The sequence below is a fragment of the Platalea leucorodia genome, assembly GCF_965183815.1.
Source record: "Platalea leucorodia genome assembly, chromosome: 9".
Classification (NCBI taxonomy): Eukaryota; Metazoa; Chordata; class Aves; order Pelecaniformes; family Threskiornithidae; genus Platalea; species Platalea leucorodia.
The window spans coordinates 47,472,503-47,491,256 of NC_138831.1; the positions used below are offsets into that span (position 1 = coordinate 47,472,503).

Genomic DNA, 18,754 nt, shown 5'->3' on the forward strand with positions numbered 1-18,754 from the left:
ACTTACCTCTATATAGCAGGTATGAACCTCCTACTGCTCTGGAACAAGCAAGAAAAATGTAATATAGTTGAGGTGGGTGAGGATGTTTGTCTTGGCAAAGAACAGCTCATCTCATTCTACAGACTCTTCTGGCAATTGAAAAGCAGTCTGGAAGGAATCATATACATTACTCTATTATCACTAGGGAGAAGACATTTTAAATACTGCTAGTAGGAACCCTCTCACTCAGAAAACAAGAGATTAAAAAAAATACTCTTTCAAATCCTCAGTTTTAAAACTCCCCACCGAAATATTGACAGCCCCAGTACTATATATGCATTAATACCTTTAATTGTTTCAGTGATCCTAAACTGCTCCTGAGGTTTATGTTGAATCCATGTGTACAGTATGTTATATAATCACTGAAGGCACACCCCAAGAGCTGAATTTGTTTCCGTGACAGAGCAGAACCAAAGACATTTTAGCATTGCTCTGATCTCTGTAGTCCCTTTGTTGGTGTGAGCAGAAAAACAGCAGCAGACAAGTTTCCTCGCAAAAATATCAGAATGCAGTAATCTTATCTCCTCCCTGTTACTGTCTCAAAAAAATCCTCAACCAAAAAACCAAAAACATTACAACATCTTTGTAAAGAAACACATTAAGTATCTTGGCTCTGTTAAGAGCAGGTCTCCCAAGAAAAAAAGCTTCATCTTTCCTGTCTGTACTTCAGTGGAAGAAGGCAGGAACAGTTTCTGTCCTGATCAATGACTTAATATCCTGGAGAACATTTGGTTTGACACATCATTGCATTCCCTCTGAGGAATCTGTTGCTAACTGTGCTCATATTCAGCTTCTACTTTGGTCTGAAGTATGCTTAACTTCTAATTTCTCAGATATTTATAATGTGGGACCAAAGCGACATTAAGAAGTGTGATGTAATCGCTGTTTTTCAAACCGCAGTGGTATATAAGCAGGCCACTTTCTGGAATTTAACATCCAGCTGAGAAAAACAGACAAGTACTATCAACTACCGTAAGAAATAATGTGTGCAGTATGATATGATAAATATAGAGGATGTTGAATTTTGAAGGGTAAATTATTTCATCTTAAATTATTTCAACAAAATCCAATCTATTTATCTGAAAAAACAACTCCAAAAAGACTGCAAGTGGCAAGTAAGACTGAGCAAGTATATTTCTCAAAATAAATTATTGCCTTTCAAGTGCAGGAAAATGACAAATGAGCAATTAAGGGCTGCTATTCTTTATTTAGAACTGAAAGAGAGAGAAATGAGTCTGCAAGAAAAAAATCTTAAGCTCTTTCTGCATGTTGCTTTGCTTCAAGTGAAAGTTCTGTGAATATATAGGAGAGAAGAAATGCCTTCTGCAAGGTATTAGTCGTCTACATTCAGCTTCTTGGTTCTTCTGCAGACCTGTATGCGAATCTTGTTAAGACAAGTTTATGTTAATTAGTCTGTGGGAACTAGAAAGAGGATTTCTGCAGCTGGGATTCCTTTTTTAGGCAGCTGGTAGGGCTTCTTCAGCAACAAAGAACTTTTAATACCCAGTAATGTTAAATATTCTGAGTATAAGGGAATTTGCTGTCATTAGATTACTGTCGTAACACAATCAAGACCTTCCCTAGGATAGGATTTATGTATTGGATTATCTCAGTATGTATGAATACATGTAAAATCAAAATCAGGTGAACAACATGTAGGTAAATTGAGCTTCCATAATTCCCTTACCTGTTTCAACAGGCCAGCTATCATGGGTAAAAATGGTCATGATGGGCAGGCTGGGGGTGTAGGCAGGATTGCCTAAGGGTCTTCAGTCTGCTGTTAACAAAGAAATAAAAGATAGCATTAGTTGCACCAAAATTTGGCAGGGAAGATGGCCTCAGGCAACCACAACTTCTACCTGCAAATGACGCTCTCCTTCAAAAGCTGTTAGGCAGGGATAACTGTTGTTAGCACCGGGAACTGCGTAAGCAGCCGGGAAGGCAAGCTCAGCCTACGCGTTGCCCCAAGGAGAGCCAGGGGAGGGGAGGGGAGGGGAGGACGCGCCCTGCGCCCGCGCCAGCCCGGCCTTCGCGCCCGACCCCAGGCCGCAGCAGCAGGCGGACGAGGCGCTGAGGTGGGGCGCCCTCCCATTGGCTGACGGGGGCAGGAGGCTGGGAGAGAGGGGGAACTTGTGATTGGATGTTGGGCGGTGAGGTGCCTTGTGATTGGGTGAGCGGCGGGTGCGGGTGGTGAGGGGGCGGTGTTGTGGCGGGGCGCGAGGCAGGGCGGTGCTGCGGCAGGGCGGCGTCTCGCGAGAGTCGTGTGGCCGTGGCGGTCTCGCGCGGCCGCGGCCCGCTCCGCCCCCGGGTGCTTGGGCCGGCGGCGGCGCCGAGCGGAGCCCAGCCCAGCCCAGCCCAGCCCGTCGCCGCTCCCCGCTCCGGCGGCACCGGTGCCGGTGAGTGACTCTCCCCGCGGGGAGCGGGACAGGGCGGATCGGGTTCTGAGGGTGGGCGTGTGGGAGCCTCCGCTGCTCTGCCCCCTGCTGTCTGCCCACCGGAGCGCGCGGGCACGGCGCCTTCTCCCTGCGGGGCTGTGAGCCTTCCCCGGGCCGAGGCCCCGTCCTCCCTGCTCCCCTCCGGCCCGCACTTCAGCCCTGGGGGCGGCCTCCCGCCGCCTCCTCAGCCCTCAGAGGCCTCCGCCCGTGGCGGCCTCCCCCCACACACAGCCAGGACAGGCCGGTTCCCTCGCACCCACCGTGACAGACCGGCCTCCCCCGGTTCCCAGGGCTCACGGAGCAGGGCGGCTCCGTGCAGCCCCACCTCAGAGCCTCCTTCTCTTGTGCCCTGCGGCTCCTCCAAGTTTTCATCCGTCCGTGTGCGCTCCGTCCCCCCAGGAAGCCCCAGTTCGGCTGGGTTCGGCCCCCGGGGCTGGGGGTCTCCTGAGCCTCCCGGTGTCACCCCTTCGCACGCCTTCGCCTGTCGTGTGCTCAGTGAGGGCTTATTTCTGTCTTCTCCATCCTCTGTGAAACGGTGGTTTTCTCCCCTGGATGACCTGACTCCTCACAGGGCCATCATCACTGGGTATATCTGTCCTCATCCTCCCTTTTTCCTTTCCTTAAAGACTGTGATTGTGTCTGTTCCTTTTTGGTAGTGCTGTATCTCATCCCTGGAAAGAGAGTATTTAGAGAGAAAGAGAAGAAGTTTGGATGGTGGTGGAAGGGAGTAGGAGGGTTTTGAAGTAAGAGCCAAAATAGAGCAGGTAATGACTGGACTTTGCATTTGTGGACTTCCATGTCTCTGTGTTCATGTGTGCCATGGCTAAATGTGATCCAGTTGCTATATGGAGTCAAAACTCTGAAGAGAAGTCCACAGGTGCGGAACACCTAAAAAGCATTTCTGGACAAATTGGAAAGCTGTTGGATATTTATGTATGTGTTTTGTGACTTTGCAGCTTTTCATTTAAAAGAATATTTCAGGGAAAGATGAAGTTTCCGTTACCATTTTGTGAATTGTAGCAGTTACTGCTCAAATACTCTCAGACTATGCACATTAAAAATTCTGATGCTTTTTCTTGAATTATTTTAATGCTGATCACAGATGTGGAGTTTGGAATTGTAGTGGCTTAATTTCCTTTATCTGTTGAGCTAAGGGAGCTTTAGTGTTGCTAGTACCCACGGCCAGCAGTGTGTGTACCCTGGCTCCTTAAGATAGCTAATGAAGGCAACTGTTACAGCGATGGTTCTTCTCATACGAATACTGTTGAACCAAAGTTGGACTGATACTTTCTAATCTTATATAGGATTCTCAGCAGGGTAATCATTTGCTTACAGAACTGATCTTAGCATGGCTTGAATTGGGCATAACTCAAAACTAGAAAAGGTGTGCAGGATATTACATCTAAGTTGCGATGAGTCGTGCTTATGGGACTCTAAGAAAATAAATACTGTATTCTTCCAGAAGGACATAGGTGACTGGTAAAAGCTGCTTATCTGCAAATCAAGGGAATTACTGAAACTGATAAAGTAGTTTGATTTACTTGTATGGTCCAGTTATCAGTCTTCAGCTGGGTAAGGAGTTTTGTTTACAATGACTACCTTAGAATCAGATAAGATTCTTGTTTGTAACTCAGTACCTTCACTTCTAATATCTGTTATGATTAGAAATCTCTCCTTCAGTAAAGAAACAAACTAAAATAGAAAATGTTATTGGTGGAAAGCAGTTACGATTCCTTGCCCTTTGTTAATGGAAATTAATTTATACACACGAGTCTGTAGCAAACTGGTAACTTTAAATTAATAAATAGTCTGGATTTATTATGTTCTCCTGAATTCTGAGACAGTTGAAAAGATGTAGCATTGGTGGTGTAATCTAAATCTAGACAACATACTAATTAGAATTTTGGTTATACATGAAAAACAAGCTAAATAAAGTCTGGTTTCAGATACGAGTTAATTTTTAGTTTTTCTTCATACTTTTGTTTTCTGGTTTTGAAATTGTCAGTTAAAGCTTGACATTTCGTTCTTTCTGGTTTTATTTTTAGTAAAGAGCTGAAAATCTCCTGTCACATCTAGCTCTTAATAAATTTTCGTGCTGTAAGTTTCAGATTTCTCATGTATTCGTTTATTATTTTAAAATGGCCTTACTGGCTGTCCATCCCCAACATCTCTTCCAACTGATAAATTCTTCTGGTAGTTTTATATGGGAAAGCTTAACAAACTTTCGTTGCATTTTGTCATTCTGGCTTAAAAGCTACATGAAGGTATTTTAGTCATCTGAAGATAAGAAGTCCTCTACTAAATTGTGCATTTTTCTAATCTGTGGATTCTTCTTTTAGCACACTTCACAGAATAGATGTAGGACGTCGATAATGGTTAGTAGAGAGAGGTGTGGGTTGGTTTTTTTTTGGTTTTTTTTTTTCTCTTGTGGTGGCAACTTTGACAAAATTATCTGAAAGGTTCATGGAAAATGAATTGAAAAAAACATTATTTGTACCTTAAGATCTTGTTATTGCCGGTCTGAAAACATGCTAAAACTTCATCCAGAAAATGTTAGAAGTAAGACTTTGACTATATCTTATGGTGTGGATGTTCTGGGTACTTTATGTCTGTATTAACTGGAACAAGTGTGTTCAGATAAATTATCAGATAATATGTAATAATTAACTCTTTCCACAACAGAACGCATGGCTTACACCTTGGTAATGGGGTTTTTTTTGCTCTTTTTGTCCCCTAGAAATGGGTCTGCTTTCAGAAGATGCAATGCATTAGATGTGGTGCTTGGAACAGGATTAGTCATGGCATCAGAACTGTGTAAAACAATCTCTGAGGCAAAGCTGGAAAGGCACAAGAACTTGTTCTTAAATTACCGAAATCTCCATCACTTTCCTTTGGAGTTACTGAAAGATGAGGGGCTGCAGTACTTGGAGAGACTTTATATGAAAAGAAATTCCCTGACCACATTGGTACGACAACCTCTTTATTGTAATGTTTACTGTCTGTATGTTTAGGAATTCTGATTTTTGGAACAGAAAAAACAAGATAATTTTAAAAAATAATAATAATCTTATAGCAAATCTAATCCTGAATTATGTCATCTATTGTGAAATATGAGTATTTGGTTGTATTATGTTTGAACTTGCATAGGTAATGTAGAGTATAATAAATGAAAGTTTATGACGTGTTCTGGTTACCCTTTTGAAGCTCTGTGAAGATCTGCTGGGGGTTTTCTTGTGAGGTTTGTTGTTTGTTTTTTGTTTGGTTGCTGTTTTTTAACTGCTATAAATTTTGCTTACCTCAGTGGTCAGGCCTTTCTACTGTTAGGTGATACTACGCAGTCTAGTCTACATGCCTTCATTAGGCTAAAGAGCTTTTACCTTGGTGTGTGCCTTATTTTAAAGGCATCATCAATCCCAGGGTCTAATTCCAAGCTTGCTATTAAGGTGCCGGTGGAAACTTGTGTCTATGGGCTGCTGTCCAGAGGAGAACAAACAGTTAATTTCAGGGTTGTGGGATTTTTCTGTTGTGGTTTTGTCTTGTTTTGGTTTTTTTGGTTTTTTTTTTGTTTTGTTTTGTTTTTGTTTTTTGTTTGTTTTTTTGTTTTCGTGAACTGAACAAATTCTCATCCTGAATGAATGTTGTCACCTCAGAATTCAGTGTGGGATAGTTAAATAACCGTGTGAGACATTCTGAGCTGGTAAGACTATAGAGAGTCAAAACTTGCCACTGTCAATAGGCTCAAGTCTCCAAGTAATTCAGTTGTTTTTGTTGGTGTGTGGTTTTTTTTTTTTTTCCTTGGGCTCTTCCATGGTATGACAGGTAAAATAATAGCCAGGGCAGAGGAGCTAGAGGGCCTGACTACTTAAAATTCACCAAAATTACATGTTTTTCAGTGCTTCCTAGAAAAAATCCAGTACTCCAGTTTAAGGAATAGTGTTTAAAGCTTTGATGATGATAAATTAGAAATCCTCAATAACGGTTTCACTTCATGGGCCAAAAGCTGGAAGCATTCTGAAGCTTTTATGCCTTTTCTTCGTCTTGAATGAGTCACTTAAGTTTGCACCTACTGTAGAGGATTATTTTGGCACATGTTGTTTTCGGGCAAGTCCTTTGCTTAATAATTTAATGGGAGGATAGGATTCATGGTTACAAATTAAAGCTGCTTTAAAAATTAACCGAAGACTATAAACAGTTCTGTGTTGATACTTTGTGAAATTCAGTGATTATTTAGTGGTGTAAGGTTCATGAAGTTTGCACTGCTTAAAAGATGAAACAATGATAAGGAGAGTTTTGCATATCACTTTTCTGCATGTATGTGTTAGAGCTTGATTTTGTTTTTCTCAAAGCAATTATAAAATAGCAACCAAAACAGAGTCTTGCAAGTAACGGTTTAGTTCTATTTTCCTCTCAAGATCTGTTAATACTACGAGCCAATAGATGTGTAAGATGGCAGAAGAGTAATTACCCATGGTTACTGTCAAAAGAAGATGTATCAAATGAGAGAGGCAGCTCTTCCCCAATACTCTTTGGTATTGTAACTGAGGCCTGGGATAAAGGAACTGAAAAAATACTTAAAATGTAGATCGTACCTAGGCAAAATGACTTGGAAACAGTGTGAAGTAGAGCATTAGGATTCAAAACGATCAGGATAACTTGCTCATAATGTGACTTGGTGGAATCTCATTCAAGTGCATAGCAGTATAGCTAAGAACGAGGCAAACAAAATTGGGTCTCATTCACTGAGCATCTGTTCAGCAGAATAGATGTTGGAAGTTGTAGTGGACCAAAATAGAACAAGTCAGCAGTGTGTTACAAAAAAAGGCAGATGTCTTTTTGGAACATAGAAAATTTCACAATCTGAGTTAAAAGCAGAAGGGAATAATTATTGGATACTGTTAAAGCGTAAGCTGGAGCAAAGATTGAGTCAGGGGTTTCATGCTTATGAACAACCTAGGTAAGTAAATTGGAAAGAACCTAGAAAGCAGCAACATGGGATTTTTAGAGAACATGACCTGTGAGAGAAGGTTGAGAGATCTAGGTTAATTCCTTTTGCAAAAAGAGAAGACAGAGAGGGAAAAAAAAAAAAAAATAGAAGAGGAGGAATGGGGCAGAGCAGAAATCATCAGTATTTTTACAAAGCAGTATTTTCATAATAATTTTTATGTCCACTGCTGGTAGGACAAGTAATACTCTCACTTTCAGTAAAGAAATAGTAAGTTAGTTACCTTGCGGGGGGGAGGATGTCATCTGAGAATAGTTGAAAACAAATAGGTTACTGAAGGAAGATGTCTCTTTCAGCCTTGTGCTCCTTTGAGTCTGCAAGATGATGAGCATTAGCTCATCAATAAATACTTTAAATTGCATATGGATTATTAACAATCATCAAAACTAAATCTGCAACATATTTCTTTAAAGTTAGGTGGTACTTTTGTCCCAGCAGTTCATTCCTTCAGAGTCCTGAAAAACGTTGACTAAATCAGCTTTTGTTCTTTGCTCTTCTAAGATGATTCTAGTCCGTGACAGATGGCTCCTATGAAAACATCTGGAATAGCTATGCTGACAGAATTTACATATACCTTGCCTAAAAATAATTTCATCTTAGTCTTCATTGGCAAGATGGAAATGAGAGAGGGCTGTAACATAATGAATGGATCAAGAAGCTATATAGCACACCTGTATCCCAGCATCAGGTCTTCCAACTTCTCATTTAATGTTTGACTGATAACATTAGCCTTCCAGTAATCCTATTTCCCCATTTATTAAAAGAAAGTACGTGTTTGCCTTGATGGCACTGTCAGAAGCATGATCTAGCCATATCAAAGAACAATTGTTCTTAATTTACTAACTCAGAATATGCAATGCTGTCCTGTTCAGACAGATCAGCAGGTTCACTTTTTAAAAAATGTCCAGTGGGTGTGAGGGTAAGGCAAGCTTCACTAAACTGGTGGCAGAATTTATGATTCATTTATCACCATTGTTGTCATGTCACCAATAGAGACCAGAGTTAGTTCTGCCTCTCAATTGATAGAGCATGAATGGTTTTTTTAATCTTAATTTCATTGTAGGGTGTTGTATTGAACAGCTTTGATTCAGACCCATTGTTATTGTGGTACTCAAGAAGATAAGCAGAATTTCTATTATAGACTTGCTAAACTGTAAAGTTGTCTCTCTCCTGAGTTTCTCTCTCTTACAATATGAACCAGTTTAAGCAAGAGTAAGAGTATAACCTTTATGTATAATGTGAGAATAGTCTGTGATTCAGGTTAGTATCCTTATTCTAATAAAGGGTGTAGGATGACAGTGAATTTGTTTTTTCACATTCCCTCTTCATTTTTTAAAAAAAAGCTTGAATTTTTTGTGCTTGAGCTTGTTGCAGCCCTTGCATATTTTCCCAACTTAAGCTTTTCTCTTTGACGAAATAAAATTCTGTGTTGGCAGAAGATAAATGTACTGTAGCAAACCTTCCAGTAGGTGGCAACAACTGATTAGTTACAGCCTGTTTCTTGGGTCTTGACGTCAACGGATTCAGTTATTCAGCCGTCATTTGCTGCTCCATAGTTAAAAACAAACTATTTTTCGTACTCAGATCTAGGATGTGGCATGTTTGCTACATAAGAATATTACGACATTACTTTTTCAGGTTAGCATATTCCTTCATAATAAATTGATGAACACAAAGTTAAGTATTTTAGATAATAATATACCTTAAATTTACATGACAGTGAAAATTGCTAGGTTTTTTTAACAGGAAATTGACCATGTGATCGAGCTGCCTTTAAAATTCATTTGTTTCTGCATATAAGTGTATTGTAAAAACTTATTTCAATAAAACATATCTATGTTTAAAGTAGATTTCTTAAGCAATAAAGCTGTCTTAACCTTGAATAATTTTGAGTACGGTTACCAACGTGACATCTGAAACTTGTGAAGCTGATTTTGTGATGTATGTTCATGGTTATAAATGCCATCAAGAAACAGAATTGCAGCTAGAGATCAGTTAGCAGTTAGAAAATGATATGCATGTTAATATGTAAATATGGTAATCTAGTTTGATGGATTCAGCACTTTTGGCTTGGTGGTAATTGATTAAGCTGCACAAAGTTTGTAGGTCATTTCCCAGTTTAACAGCATTATAAAATAAAATACATTATGGTTAGACATCTTGTATAGTTATTCTGCTTTAAGTCTGTAAAGGCTGCAGCTTCTTAGCAGTCTCTTGGCTTCAACTAACTCAATTATTTGAATATATTTTCAAAAGTGAGGTTTTGGTAATCCATCTTTTCAGCATCAGAAGTCTGACTACTGTTTGGTTGACAACACGTTAATGTCACTTCTAGGCTGTAGTTCTGTTTCAGTAGTGAATTGCTCACCCTTGATATATCCCAGATTGCACTGATGGAGAAAGTGCAGGGATGTGGAAATAGGGTATTGCATACAAGCTCCTTGTTGCCATTTTTTCTGTGACTAGCTGCTGCCATATTTTAGTATGGTTATTAAAATGAGTTGGGTACACAATATGTGTGTGTCTGTTTTTTGTTTTGAAACCTAAAAAATCTCTAACTCTTTTTCAGCCAGAAAACCTTGCACAGAAGCTTCCAAACCTCGTGGAATTGTGAGTTTGTGTAGGAGTTCTAATATATCTTTATTATGCTGATCCATCTTATCTTAAAATAATTCTAGAATGTATTGCTTGCACATAACCTACCTTTTAAGTGTGAAGGGTTTTCTTGGAGGGCAAGAAAGGGTCATTTGTTGTTGGGTTTTTCTTCTTTTTTTCTTTTTCTTTTTTTTTCTTTTTCTTTTTTTTTTTTTTTAGAGGAGGTCTATCCAGATGTATTCAGTCCCATGTTAATATTTTTAATAATTTCTTGTTTATTGTATAACAAGAACTGTTATACAAATGTCTGTGTTGCTAAGGGAAAAAATACTTACCCCTGAACTCCTGTGTAGACTGTTGTCACCCTGATAAAGCACTGGAACCTCCAAATGCAACGGTCAGATGGTTGTGACAGAGCCAGAGTAACAGGTTACTGCCTCCAGCCCACCCCTGGTTGCTCATTTCCACCCCAGCTACCAGGGGTATTATGAATCTCAGTCTTGCTGATTGTAGTAATAAGTTTTTTTTGGAACCAAGTCACAGATTGTCACACAGGAGCAGGAACGAGCAAGTAGGGGTAGTAACTATTTAATGATGATTGCTGTAGGCAGAGTAGTTTATCCAATCTTGTCCAAAGAATGGATGTCACATGAACGGTATTATTTTGGCAATTAATTTTAAGCTGTAAGCCCTTGAGTCAATGTCTTCTTTCCTCCCCTTTTCTTCTTGTAAAATTATGATTTCCTTGTATGGTAGGATTGGTATCAGAGGGGTTAAAAGAGAGATCATCTTTTCCCCTTGTAACTCATTTGGCTCACTTTCAGTTGAGTACCTGATGGACCATTGATTCTGTTTATTTAATGGAAAGCTCCAAACAGGAGGAGGTGTATATCTGAGTAGTCTAATGCATTCAGCTGTCTGATGTTGTCATCTTAATTTGGCCCTTGAAACCACACCTTTCTGGTACACGCGACCGCAGTATAATTGAATTGTTTTGTAGGTCACTGCAGTCTCCAGCTTGCTTAAGACACAGTCTTGTCTCATCATGCCCGAGTCTTGAGAGTATGTTTATGCTCTGAAGCAGTAAAATAAATATTTTTGTATTTGATATACTTAGTATTTAATGATGTGCCATGGGGCATGAGGAAATCTCCATGTTATCTGATCGTGCCTTTAGGAAAACCTGTATAAATTACAGCTTAAAATAATCTCCTACAAACACTGAATTGTAGGAGTCAAACCTAATTATTTAGGGTTCAGCAAGCTTAGTTATACCGCCATTATCCCACAAATTCTGGTGGTCTAGAGAGAACTGCAGTGGGCCTGTGGTTTCTATAGCTCTAATAGTACAAGTCAATTTTTGATCAGACAGTAAGAGAGGTTTTGTTGACAGAGAAGATACCACAAAATAAAGATTTATTTAAAGAATAATTTGTTACAGTAGCTTTAAATTTTGAAAGACAAACTTAACTGATTTTCATTTTCCTGAAAGGTACATCCGTAGCAATTTCACTATATATTTTTAAAAACTTCACTATCGTCTGTGCTTCTTTGTATATCATGTCCCTCATGCTGGGATACTAGGTGTCGATCCTCATAATATACTTTTTTTTTAGCTTGAGTGAAATAGTTCACAAGTATTTTCAGGAGCTGCAGCTGAAATGAGTAGGAGAATTCTCATCCTGAGGCATATATAAGGATTTCTACAAACATATCTGCAATCCTTATGTTTGTTACATTTTTAGTAAACTTTAAATGTCTGCAATTTTTAAAGAAAAAGAGAAGGCTCAGGTGCTCCATGCAGTTGAAATATTCTTATGTCTTTTTCTTTGTTCTGCCTCTATCTCCCCGAAAAGACAGGCTCCTACTTTTGGAAATGATGTTAGAATAGAATGGGAAATAATATGCTGTGCAAATAATTTCCATGTGTGCCTAAGCGATTAGACATTGAGTACTCAGTATACCTTTACAATTAGATATCAATATTTGAAGATTTTGTTAATCTAAGAATAGTTTTTATGTTACTTGTAGTACTGGAAGTGCTCCAGCGGAGGGTGCTGAATATTCTTAGTGAGACATCTGGTCACCCTCATGAACTACCTAAATGACCATGTGTAAGATTGGGGTTTTTCTTTTGAAAAATGTGCTCTAGGTCTTAAAAACCCACTTGCAGTGAGTAGATCATGTGCTTGTTTCTTCAGTCAGTAAAGGTATAAGAGTTTATGTGCAGGGGAGAATGTTTGTAATTATATAACTCGTGTGGGTTTGGGCTTTTTTCTTTTCTTGCCCAGCATTTAGTGTGGAATAACCTGGTGATCAAATATGGTCCATTCTCGTTATTCACTCTACTTTATTCTTTTTTCTTTTTGTTTTCCTCTTATGACTCTCAAAACTAAAGTCCATTATTATTGTAACTATGAATGTTTTATTTTAAATAATTGTATGTCATTCTCTTATTTTTATGTTAATCATTTAATAGTCTAAATGAAACTTAAGTACCTATCCATTGCCAGTTTATACAGTTTCCACAGCTTTTGTGGTCATAGAGAGGAATGGCTTTGAGGGTGCTCTTTCAGTCTGAAATTGGATATTTTGCAAACTGATTATGTAGCAGAAGTCCTTGAGGGTAACAGGTGGTGTCCTCTGCTTTTTTTTCTCCTCCCCCCAGGTACCTTCATTCAAATAACATAGTTGTTGTACCTGAAGGTAAGTAATCTACCAGCTCACAATAAGTGTCAGGAATCATAAAATATTCATTTTTCTTCTTTGAAGAGGCCTATTTTTCCTTTATTTTCCCATAAAACATTAAAGATTTTCATACAAAATACACCAGTGTAGCTCTTAGTTGATAATATCCTTGCTTATGCTATGTTAAATTCTTTTAATGAATTCTCAAATGCACATAAATGCTGTTTGCTTCAGTTCTAATTGCAGAAAGTGAAAAGGCTAAATGGCACTCATCTACAGAAACAAAAATCCAGAGTGTCTTCTGCTTTCAGCCAGTTACCCCATAGAATACTCTGCTGGTTTAGATCATGACAGATTTGAAACCTAAATTATCAAGATCCTGTACTAGCTTTCCTTCCTTGTCTTAATTGTAGAGTTGTGTGCCTAACTTCAGGAAAGTACATTAAACTATTTTTGAATATATAAATTGGATAGACTCAAAGCAAAGGAATGGAAAATGTGATTTCGGAGCAGAATTGTCTGAGGAAAATCTAAAAATGCGAGTATTCTGTGCATCGCTATTTTTTTCCTCCCTGTCTCACTGCCAGCAGTACTGTTTGTTAGATAGACAAGCATTTCCACAAACTATGTATGTCATTCAGTTGTGAAACCGGCTTTAATAAGTCAAAATCTGCTCAGACATAGGTGTTAGGTACTGTGGCTTTTTATCCTCTCATAGTCCTATTAAGATTTTAACATTACTGTTGGGTCACATTCATGTTTTAATCTGTTCTCTCACAAGCCATTGGCTCCCTCGTTAAACTGCAGTTTCTGGACCTAAGTGATAATGCCCTCGAAATTGTGTGTCCAGAGATTGGCCGTCTGAGATCCTTACGTCATCTTCGCTTGGCTAACAACCAGCTGAAATATTTACCTGCAGGTAAGTACAAATGTGTGAGGGATTACAGCAATGACAAATTCCTTGTGAACTTAATTTACATAGTGATCTGCTCTAGGTTTATTCGTATCTTACAGTTGAAACATGGTACAACTTGCATTTAAAGACTAGGCAGGGATTGCTATTGTATGTATTGTACTAAACATGCTCTGTAGTTAGAAAAAAGCCACGCTGTATGTACTTAAGGTAAAGAAAAGCCCTGAAAGATGCTTCTGAAGTGGGGAAAAAAATGTATCTAACAGTCTTTGCCACTGTATCAAGAAAAAATTGAACTTCCTTGAGAAGATACAAAATGCCAATGACAACTGTCATTATGATAAAATGACGTTTCTTCCTATTTTCCAGAATATAAAGGATTCCAGGCCTTCCTTCCTTTCTTTTCACCCAACAGCCCCATTCTTGTATTTTCTAAAAAGACATGTCTAGTAGGTTTGCCTATGGCAGTTCTGCCTCACTATGACAGTAAATAACAAATGTTTGTCGTGCTAGTTTATAATAAAAAAGGAAAATTTATTCAAAGTAAACATGACACAAAGTCAGAAAAAGTTGGCCACAGGCAGATTTTGAGTGTGGGGTTTTTTTGCCTTCTAAATACTTTGATAAGCAGACATAACTGATTATTCTTCTTCCATCACTCTTATATCTTTCAAGATGCTGATTTTAAAATATTTTTTATTATTATTTTTTAATCTTTCTATGGCATATTTGCATTTTCTCATCTGCAGAGATGATAAAAACCGAAGGCCAGCATTTCAAAAAGCTGGTCTAACTTAATCTAACAGGATTAGCTTTTGGCTGTAATTTTAACTAACTTCTCAATGTGACCTTCATGTGTTTCTAAGTTCACATTGCTTATTCTCAAGAAATATGCTGGAATTGCTCCTTAAAGTTTTGGGTGCAGAAATCTAGCTGTCCTTTCCTTGTACTTTTCTAGGTATAATAAGCTTAATAAGAATAAGTCAAAGGATGATTATGGTTAGAAAGAAAAAAAAGTTTATATGACTATGTAAATGCTCTGGAATGAAATTAGATAAACCTCTTAAACATTATGACCCAAGGCCAATAAAATTTTCATCAATTTTCAGATGTCCTATATTCAAAAGAAAGGAGTGACTTGAGTGTGCTTTATGTTCCTCAAAGATAACTTACCTTATGGTGCTGTACCATGAAAGAAAGACTTGTTCAAAGAAAAAGTGACACATTTTCTGCAAAACTTCACACATTAACTTAAAAAGGTTCCAAAAAAGACTTTCAAAAGGATAATTTACATTACTGAAGAGTTGATTTCGAGTCTACCACATTTGATTAGGAACTGGTATCGGCTGCATAGGCACGCTGCATTTAATTTCTCCTGAAGTTTACACAATTTGGTACTGAGCTTTGTCCCTAAGTGCGTTTAGTTTTGTGTGCATGAAAATTTTGCATGCTTAGAATAATGTACTGTTGCCTACTTTTGAATTGGAGAAGCCAGTGGTGTCTGGTCTTTCCGTTTTTGCTGGTAGTGTAGCATCAGTTCATACGTAGGCCGTTACTGCTATCATTACTAATCCAGTCTGTTCAGATGCTGTCACTATCAACATGACTGGATGTCATACAACTTGAGTGTTATCGGTCCAAGCAAGATTAATCTTTCACTTACACTGGAGAGTTTACCCACTGGAGAGTTAATCTACTGCATTGAGTGTTCCCTAACCATGACACTTCCTGAAGAGGGCTTCCAAGCATATTTTCATAGCTTTTCCTTGTAAAATTGTGAAGATTTCAAAGATGACTCTATAACAAAATCTTTGAGTTTGAAAATAACATTTATGTTCAACAATTGAAAAAATACAGCAAAATAGTACATTTTGATGAATTGTTTTATCTTTATATTGGTAGCATGAATATTCATAATAGTGTTAAATAGTGTTCTGTCAGGAAAACTAGCAAAGTTAATAAAATGAACTAGGATGAGATGTGATTGCAATGCATTGTTAGGGAAAGACAGCTCTTAATTGCTCCTAATTTATAATAAGTAACGATTTAAGATATAATTTAGCTTCTACTAGTGCAGTTTGTGCAGAATTTAAAGAGCTGCCTTAAAAAATAGCTTTCAGATATAGGTGATGGTCGTTTATGGAAGTAACTTCCCAAAACTATCGTTTTCTTCCTGACTTAGGCCTGCACATATCACACAAATGGCAGTGAACTGTTTTATCACAGCAGAGGATCCAGTTAAGAAAGGCTGATCAGTGTTCGCCTTGTGTAACCAGATAGGCCAACTTGCAGCATAATGATGTCATCACATAAAAAGCGTACTTCGGGGTTGTTGCCCTATCATTCCTCTTGTCTCTCCCTTCCCAGTGTCTGGTGTTATAAGTAATCTCAGTTTTTGTTGAAACTACATGGATATCTAGGAGGATACTCTTAGCAATATCCTTAATAAACTGCTAAAATAAAAATCTCTTTTTTACAACTGCAGAACAGTTGGAGGGTAAATGTTTGCCATTAAGTGTCTGAACACTTGCACTCTTCTATTGCATTTTATATTTTAAGACTGATTCACTGTTGTGTCTTCCTTAATTGTGATTAAGAATGGAAAGAAACAATGCAATTAATAGCATATGTTGATTCATTATCCATTTTTAATATCTTTGTTCCACAATTGTGCTCTTAATGTTCACTTTTAGTATTTAAGATTTCCCTTATAGAAATCTAGCATAACTCTAATTTTATAACAATTGAAATAATATGCATAGTGAAGCCCTATAAAGATTTATGTAGATTGTAGACATTTATGGTCATTTGTAGACATCGTAGTCTGATTGTAGACGTTCTTCAGACTCTAATAAAGGTTGAGCCTGTGCTGCGGTTTATCTTCAATGTGGTGGGCAAGATTTTAGTCTCTAAGTACCTGTTTTCATAAAGCTTGTGAGAATTTAATAATGAAGACCTCTCTTCTCAGGTTTGGTCATGATTGTCCAACTAGCTTTAAAAAGTCACTTTAAGGGAGGAGGTGGGGAGAATGATGAAAATACATGCAGACAGCATGAATACGTAAGCCTTAGTTTCCTGTAGAGATCAGGCAATACAGGACTGATGAGGGGAAAAAGGGCATGAGGTGAAGCATGGAAATTGTGTTCCTGGGAGATTAGAAAGCACTTTCTATGCTGTGGTACTGTTGTAGTGTAAATGATAATGCCACCTTTGTGCTTAGCAAACACTGCCAAATCAGTGTCACGTACTCTGGCCTCAAGGCGCTTTGTTTAATTGCACACTACCACTGAAACAATGGGACTTCCGTCACGCATCATTAGATTGTTGTGAGAATTGTTGAAAGATGACTAAACTGAACTTGATGAGAAGGGAAAAATTTGTCCAGAATAAGCATGTTGAAATTGAAATATAATATAAAATGGCTGGAAGAAAGTGCTTTGTGAAATCCTCTTGAAGTCACGTTTTGAATATACTCTGGATAAGGTTAATAAGTGGACGAGCTTCTGCCTAATGCAGAGTCATCAGTATCTAGATTCTGTGGTAATCAGAATCGCTAACTGAGAGACTAAGTCTTTGAGGTGAGAGCTGATTGAAAGAGTTGCAGATAAGTAAGAGGAAATTTAATATTCTAAAGTTCTCTTGAGTGCCTTTTTTTTTTTTCATTGAAATGCGCAGCATTTTTTTGTTCTGCAAACTGTAAATCTTGCAGCTTCTGTCTTTAACAATTTCTTGGTTCTTTTATTTGGCTCTGGTACATGTAATTCTTGAACATGAAGTAAAGTTTTGTGAAGTTTTCTACTACTTAACTGTAGCACTTAAATAATCTAAATTCTTGAGGGCCATTTGGAAATATGTAACACCAGAGCTCTTATTTGAAAAAAATCTTAGAGTTGCAGCATAAACAAAAGATGGTTATTTCATAATATTACATTAGTTCATGTGTAAGCTTCATTTACAGAGTTGACATTATGTTTTCCTAGTAGCTTAACTTTATTTTTTTAGAGATTTCTCTTTATTCAGAGAATTGATGTCTCATTTTAATTTAGAATTGTAGAGTTAGTTATATATGAATGTGCTGTCAGAAGTAAATTTTCTGAATCTTTTCACTTATGAATGATTAATTGGAAAGTTCCATTTTTTTCTTATGTTTATAATGCATATGATTTCATACTCATTTTATTCTTGATAAATTGTTTATTTTCCCTTTGTGTAATAATTATTGCATTGTTTGCAAAAAAAAAAAAAAATTCCAGTGAGATGTACTAGAAAAATTATTCTTCAGGAGTCCCAAAGCCAAGGCTATATCTCAGTTTTGCTGTCTTACCATTTAGATTTGATTTGACTTTAGCCTTGGAAACTTTTGATGTGAAGTGATGGCTCTTCAGGTTTACATTTTGGTCTTGTAGTTAGTGAATGCACGGCTGGACAACAGATGACTTAAAAGAGGGTGGGTTATACTCAAAGTTGGACTTAAGTTTCATATTTGACAAGGATTAAATTTTTTTATTGCACGTTACTTGAGAAATACTTCTTCTTAGAAATGGCAAGTTGCAGCATCTTGTTCTAAGATTTAATTAAAAATGAGGTTATGTTTACTCAGCACATGTTGGAGTTAATTATAGATTTACTAAAATGAAAAGCTTAATGTTTTGCCAAGTCAAGAGCAAAAGCTAAGTAATTAAACAAAGAACAAGGTATGGTTTATGATCCCAGCCCATCTTTTGGCAAAGTTCCCTTCAAGGAGGGGAAAAAAAATATATATCAGCAGTTGCCTTTACATGGGCTAGACCAAGTTTCCATTTGTATTTGTTGTCAGGGAACTTTAAAAACCAAGAGTTGAGCACATTGATCAGGAAAAAAAAAAAAAAAAGGCAGTCAAAGAATACCAGACTTCATGTAAACTGTGCAATGCTGTTTCTTCAATCTGTAAAGTGAAAGTGCAGGTGACTGGGGAGCACCAGCAGTTGCTGTTGCTGAAGGGGGGTACAGATCTCTGCAAGAGTCAAAGGCAGGTTTAGCAAATGCCCTTTCTTCCCCATATAAGGAAATGCGTGGCTTCCCTTTCAAATTGATGTTTCCGTG

The 18,754-nt window shown here is 37.9% G+C and overlaps 1 protein-coding gene across 5 annotated transcripts in view; it reads left to right on the forward strand.

Moving 5' to 3' along the window:
- The first annotated feature begins 2,368 nt into the window (after positions 1 to 2,368).
- The window catches only part of LRRC28 (leucine rich repeat containing 28), a 54,573-nt gene continuing 38,187 nt past the window's right edge, over positions 2,369 to 18,754 (forward strand). For 3 of the 5 annotated variants that reach the window (XM_082322399.1, XM_082322401.1, XM_082322400.1), the window contains exons 1-5: positions 2,369 to 2,435; positions 5,212 to 5,440; positions 10,046 to 10,086; positions 12,740 to 12,777; positions 13,541 to 13,678. In XM_082322399.1, the coding sequence (XP_082178525.1) occupies positions 5,273 to 5,440; positions 10,046 to 10,086; positions 12,740 to 12,777; positions 13,541 to 13,678 (385 nt within the window). In that variant the 5' untranslated portion in view covers positions 2,369 to 2,435; positions 5,212 to 5,272. Of the gene's footprint in view, positions 2,436 to 5,211; positions 5,441 to 10,045; positions 10,087 to 12,739; positions 12,778 to 13,540; positions 13,679 to 18,754 lie in introns of those variants that run through there. The other 2 variants (XM_082322404.1, XM_082322402.1) reach the window with 2 other exon arrangements.